Below are 6394 nucleotides of genomic sequence, written 5' to 3' on the forward strand. Positions count from 1 at the left end.
TGTTCCAACAAAAAAGTTCAAACATCCATCCGGGTCACTTGGTTTGAGCAATGTCACACATGTTGGTACCAAAATTTTTATCACGAGAGAAAATCTTGCAGTGAGAAAAAATCTTGCAAAAATATTCATCATCATCATCAAGCTTTGCGGATCTTATTTCTCTATTCATATCATTTTTTTACTGCCTTCATACAAGTCTAGAGTGTGGTCTTCTTCCTTTTCTAGTTTCTTCTACTAGTATCACAACCTTTTGCACAAGATTTATATAAAGTCTTTGTGTTGAAACCATCTTAAACAACATTAACTTATTTTCTTTTATTAGCATGACTCCTAGACACATTTTAATATTTGAGGCAAAAATTCAATTAAAGATCCATATTCGGGGCAAAAATCCTATTTGAGATCTTTATTTGGAGCAAAAATCTATATTCGGGGCAAAAATCCAATTTCAAATCCATATTCAGGGCAAAAATTCAATTTCAAATCCATATTCAGGGCAAAAATTCATGATTTTAGATATAATTTCATAATTGAATCCATATTTGGGCAAAAAACCATAATAAACTTGTTAAAACATGTAAAATGGTGGACGAATCGGGTCATACGATCCAAAATAAAGTAATTTGACCCATTATCCATGATTGTTCAAGTTGTTCGCACATCATCATCAAACAACGGACATTTAGAATATAGCATTTGAGTACAATCGAAACAAACGTTGGACTTAGAACAGACGTTACAGAACAAACAAAACCAATGTTCTATTCCGTTCTTTTTGTTCATTTCGTCCAACCCTAGACAAGCCATCAAACAAACCCTTAGGGTCAGAGTTTGGGTCAGATCTTGCCTGATTTGAGTGCAATTGACCAAAAAACATATCTGAATTTGAAAAAATTCATTACTTAAAAACACATCCAACCAGATTGGATTTTGATCCCAATTTGAATTACTGGCCTAGATAGTGATACAAATTCTATCCAATCAGAAAACGATCTTGATTAAACAGATCCAAGCTTGATCTTGATGTGCATTTGGATTAGGCCCGGAAAGCATGCCAAGCCGCTCATGGCTCGATCATGTTCTGCTTGTAAAGTGCTTGTTCAAACTTGTAAACTATGTCATAAGAAACACCATTTTGGTGGTGTCCCCGATGACACAAGCCAACACTTGGATACACACATTGACATACACAAATAACATTTTAATATTCTGTTATTATTTTTAATATTTTATTTTAATAAAAAACATTTTTAACACTAAAATATAAAAAAATAGTTTTTATTGATTGCAAAATTTTGTATCCTCATGTCCTGTTTTTTCAAAAAAAAAAAAAAAAACAAAATTGCAAGTTGAACACCCCCCCCCGTCAAATGTCCTCGTCTCCATGTGTCATTGTGACATAACTCATAGAATAGCCTAGACAAGCTGAATATAAACAACAATAGGTAATCAGCTCAGCTCAACTTGTATAAGCTTCTTAGTAGTAAGAAATATATTTTAGATATATTTACATGTATTATTTTAATCCTACTTATTTCGGCTTAAAAAATTTTAATTTTTTCTATTAAACAAGCTGGCTCAAACTTGACTTGTTTAACTGGAGCTGATTACGAACTCGAACTCTGCTTGGCTCGCCACAAGAATGAACCAAGCTTAAACACCTCAACTTTGCGTAGTAAAGCTCGTTTACCAGCCCAAGTCGGGATCTTTCATTCTGGAAATAATGTGCAGTATCCGATCCGTTTGCAATCCCAACCACAGGTCCACAACTGAATCGGATCGGATCAGGTGATCGAATGGGAAGTCAGGCACTCGATCATGATCACCTGACCCGCTCCTGCTATTCTTCTCTATGCGCATCACCAACTGACGTGTACTTTGAATCGCACGACTCTATTGACATGTGTGGATGATCTTACGGTGCAGCAAATTGCGCTACCTGACCAAACTGGGTCACGTAAAAGTGAAGTTACTATAATACCCCCAATCTTGAATAATTCCTCCGTTTGAGCGTCTGCTTTTACTGTGAAGGCCACGCAAACTATTCAAATCCACAGAAACCAGCCACTAATTCTGTGTCATTTTATTTATTTAACGAGGGTAAACCGGCAGAATATTCTACCCTCCCTCATCTGAAAAAGAAGAGTCCAAAAAAATTTGTGATGTTATCGTCTCGTAAACATGGCGATATTTAAATATATATCGTAATAATATCGGTCAGATATCGGCACACTAAAAAATTGCTGTAAAAGTGGGATCTCTTTCTCTCTCTCTAGAATTAGGGCAAGGGAAGAGAACAGAAGCGGGAGAAGTACTGTACTCAATCCATTAGGGTATACTTGAACCCCCATAAATAATAAATTACCGGGTTCGAGTTTTGTCGGGTAGAAAAAATGAAATTCCAAACTCGGACCCACACAATTTCATAAATTTTTTAATTAAAAATACATGTAAAATACTTGGGTTAGATGTGGTACCCAACAAAAAAAAACTGAGTCTGATCGGGTACCCGACAAAAATATGACCCGAACCCTGCCTGATATTGCATTGATTGGGTTCGAGTTGGCCCGAGTATTATTCAGGTCAACATTTTTCATATTCATACCCGAGAATTCGAGTCCAGGTTGGGTCATGGGTACAAACCCGACCCATTGAGTATGAAGTCTGTGTTTAGGATGCAAAAAGAGATATTTTACTCGTTGATTGGAGCGGTTAGCACATCGTGAAATGCAGCGATATTTTCGTTTAGTAACGGAGTAATATCCTTAAACTAGAGATATTTTGCATTCATATATGAAAGTATCGCTAAAATATCGGCACTCCCTAAAATTAGGGCGAAATTGGAAACTCACACACTCTCTCTAGAATAGAACTAGGGCAAAAGAAAGGAGGCAAAGGGGGGAGAATTGAAGCTGGAGAAGGAAGGTTGTTTTTTTTCCTTCGTCGATGTTGATGGGCGATTGGGTGTGTGTGTGATAGATTCCTCTGTGGTTTCTTCTTCTTCTTCTTGGTCTCTCTGGGTTTGGCGGGATAGGTTTTTTTCCTTCTTTTTTTGGAAGGAGGGAGGATGACCGGAAAATCGTCGGAGAAGGAGCTCCTGAGCCTATTCGAAGATGCGAAGAAGGCGGCCGATCTCGCCGCCTCCAGCAGGGCGTCGGAGGAGGTCGAGGAGGCGCGGTGCCTCGACGCGCTCCGCCTACTCCGGGAGTTTCCCGTCACCATGTCGATCCTCATCTCCACCCAGGCAAGGCTCTTTCTTTTCCCCCCACCACGCTCTTCTTCTTCTCGAAGTTTCTAGATTCTTTTTTCTTGGTGTAAAGAATGAGCACTCATCGAAAATTCCTTTCCTTTTCTTGCTCCTTGCTTTTGTTCCGAGTTGATCGGCGAGTTTTGTTTTTGGACTTCCACTATATTCGAGATGATTCTGACCTTCTGTCCAGTGTTCTCGATCCTTTTTAGGGTTTTTCTTATCGTTTGACCTTCGTGTCGATGTTTAGAGTGGGAAAGATGGGTTATTCTTGTGATTTCGCATTGCTTTGTGGTCTACACTGTTGAAATATTTCTCGTATTTTTATTCTTCTTGCTCAATATGGGAAAAAGAACCATTCTTTGGACAGACGTTCCCTTTAACCCGGGATCTTTGAACTGTTTTGTGGTGATTTGAAAAGAGTAAATTTTTGTCAAATGTGTGTTTGCTATCGTTCTTATTTGGACTTTTTATCCAAGCAACTTTGGTTCAAGGAATAGGAACTGTACTCGACAGAATGAGCAATTTTCCATTGTTAACTGTACAAAACATGGAATCACGACCCTTCAAAAGATGAAGAAAGGACGTTTTGGTTGTCAATTAAAATGCCTTTTTTCCTGATTTTATGAATTTGGATGATGTGGACTTGGAGAAAAATGCAAATGTGCTGGAATTGGCTTCCAGTTTCATGGATGTTCAGGCCATTATTTAATTTCTTGTAAAATTTCTACTTGTCATTGCATATGGTCTTTTTGCGCCTTTCTTAATCTTATTCTCTCAAATGTTGAAATTAGACCTTGAGAATTTTGGTTTTCCTTTTGATAGTCGAGCTAGGAGGTTGCCTACTGTTGTATTTGAACTTGAGTCCCCTCTATCCTTTAGCTTTACATAGGTATGTTTGCTGTCCACTGTATTTGAAGGAGGAATTTTCAGTTAATGTGAAGGATTGCTACCACGAAATCCATCACCTTCTTTTTCTTTAGATACAAGTGAGGTGAATGCTATCTTTTTTAAGTAAACCTTAGTTCCCTTGGAGATGCCCTTTTTCACGATCGTAAGTTGTGGGAGAAAAGAGGTATGGAAATGTGGAAGGTGATGGAAATTGGATTCTTGATTTTGGGACTAATTGTGTATGAGAACCAGAGCACTGCAGACTTCTCTTATTATAGCCTTAGCTTCCGTGGAAATAGCTTCAACATGGGGCGCCTGTTTAAAGTTCTTATTATTGATCAAGTGTCGATGTATCTTTTGGTAGGACTGGAATTTTGAATTTAGGTGGCTGATTGCAACAAGTGGGAAATAAGAGTTGCCAAGGTTTACTTCCCTCCTCTGCATCTTTAGAATGCAGTGATTGGATGTAGTAGATTAATGTTGGTCTTGTACTGGTCTCTGCCTGATCTAAGGTTAGGAACATTGGGCTAAACACTGTATTACTGAAGCCTGTCGAATCGTGTTGCTGATTGTGCAGGTTTTCACTACACATGCTTGAGACAAAGATGAAATAATGCTACGTAGTTGAATTCCCCCTTTTTCCTTTGTTTTAGTTTTCCGTTACCGTCTCTAGATTTGGTGCTCAAATTAGCTAGATATTTGTTTCCGCTGTTATCAGTAATTTTTTGTACCGAGAAATTGAGCACTTTCTTTCATTTTTGTGTGAATATTATTTCAGAAGGGCACTACAATATAGAATCTAGATAGTTCTTCAGTCTCAGCTTGATCAGAGCCTCTTGTTTTAACTGCATAATTATGTATTTTTGTCTGGAGGTAAGCATTTCTTGCATACATCACGTATAGTTTTTTATATTTGGCCTGTTACACTTGTTAGATATACCGTCTTCTGGTTGAAGGGGTACTAGCATCATTCTTTTGATTCGAGAGGTTGCTGTTGTTCCATGAATTTATGGGTTTTTTTTATAATTTCAGGTGGGAAAGCGTCTTCGCGGTCTGACTAAACATCCTAGGCCAAGGATCCAATCCAAGGCTTCAGATTTGATTGAGCTGTGGAAAAATGTAGTCATGGAGGAAACAGCCAAGAACAATAAGAAAAATAACAGCTCAGGAGATAAGAATTCAATGAAGGTTGATGTCAAGTCTGAAAAGGTAGAGGTTGTGAAGGCGGAAAATAAAAAGTCTGAGAACATCACCATGAAGGCCGAGTCTGCAAAGTTTGAAAAGCTTCCAAAAACGGAAAATGTGAAGGCCGAGAAGTTGCAGCAGGCTGAACATGTCAAAGTTGAAAAAGTTGCGAAGGAAGAGAAGAAGCCAGTCAATAACAAGAAACCAGGTTCTTCTTCTATCGTCCCTCCTAAGCTTTCAGCCATGGTAAAATGCAATGATGCTGTGCGTGATAAGCTCCGTGAACTCCTTGCTGAGGCTTTCACAAAAGTTGCAAGTGAAGCTGATGAGGATGACATTGATGAAGTGAACTCATGCGATCCTATTCGCGTAGCTGTTACCGTGGAATCTGTGATGTTTGAGAAGTTAGGTCGCTCGAATGGTGCCCAGAAGTTCAAGTATAGATCCATAATGTTCAATCTGAAGGACGCCAACAATCCGGATCTGCGAAGAAAGGTTCTTCTTGGAGAAGTGAACCCGGAAAAACTTATTACAATGACGCCGGAAGAAATGGCTAGTGATAAAAGGAAGCAAGAGAATAAACAGATCAAAGACAAAGCACTCTTTGAATGCGAGCGAGGGGGACCGGCAAAGGCTACTACCGATCAATTCAAATGTGGACGGTGCGGCCAGCGAAAGACAACCTACTATCAATTGCAAACTCGGAGTGCAGATGAGCCCATGACCACATTTGTAACGTGTGTAAACTGCAACAATCACTGGAAATTTTGTTGATTTATTATGATGAATTTGCAAGCCATTGTTAACAGACTGGTGTTAGTTGAGTGTTTTTTCAATTTTGTTGCATTGCAATTATGGTTGAACGTCTGAGGCCTCGTTTTCCTAGCTCTTTGGGTTATCTATATTTACGTGAATCTCTTTATCAGCATTTAGCTTTCTCAGTCTTTAACTCTGTACTGAAAGATCTGCCTTTTTAACAAGACAATGCATAATGGTCAGTCGCAAGAACCAAAGTCTCATCACTTGGGATAAGGACCTTTTTTTTGCTGGGTTATGGAAATGATGCAATGG

At 38.7% G+C, this 6394-nt stretch overlaps 1 protein-coding gene across 2 annotated transcripts; it reads left to right on the forward strand.

The window, feature by feature from the left end:
- The first annotated feature begins 2859 nt into the window (after window positions 1-2859).
- On the forward strand, window positions 2860-6131 carry LOC149820811 (transcription elongation factor TFIIS-like). 2 transcript variants are annotated; one of them, XM_089982777.1, is made up of 3 exons: window positions 3105-3244; window positions 4917-5011; window positions 5171-6131. In XM_089982777.1, exons 2-3 carry the CDS (start codon window positions 4994-4996, stop codon window positions 6095-6097), a joined length of 945 nt encoding a protein of 314 aa, XP_089838903.1. In that variant the 5' UTR covers window positions 3105-3244; window positions 4917-4993; the 3' UTR covers window positions 6098-6131. The 2 variants fall into 2 exon arrangements, with proteins under 2 accessions (XP_089838902.1, XP_089838903.1); XM_089982776.1 differs by lacking the exon at window positions 4917-5011 and having other exon boundaries at window positions 2860-3244.
- The last annotated feature ends 263 nt before the right edge of the window (window positions 6132-6394 follow it).

The sequence above is a fragment of the Nuphar pumila genome, chromosome 12 (assembly GCF_984573655.1).
Source record: "Nuphar pumila chromosome 12, dmNupPumi1.hap1.1, whole genome shotgun sequence".
Classification (NCBI taxonomy): Eukaryota; Viridiplantae; Streptophyta; class Magnoliopsida; order Nymphaeales; family Nymphaeaceae; genus Nuphar; species Nuphar pumila.

What these genes read in the sequence shown, in the direction of transcription:
- LOC149820811 (XM_089982776.1), top strand. Translation starts at nt 3,068, where the DNA reads ATGACCGGAAAATCGTCGGAGAAGGAGCTCCTGAGCCTATTCGAAGAT. An exon ending in CGATCCTCATCTCCACCCAG is followed by an intron (nt 3,245 to 5,170) that starts GCAAGGCTCTTT and finishes TTATAATTTCAG; the next exon opens with GTGGGAAAGCGTCTTCGCGG.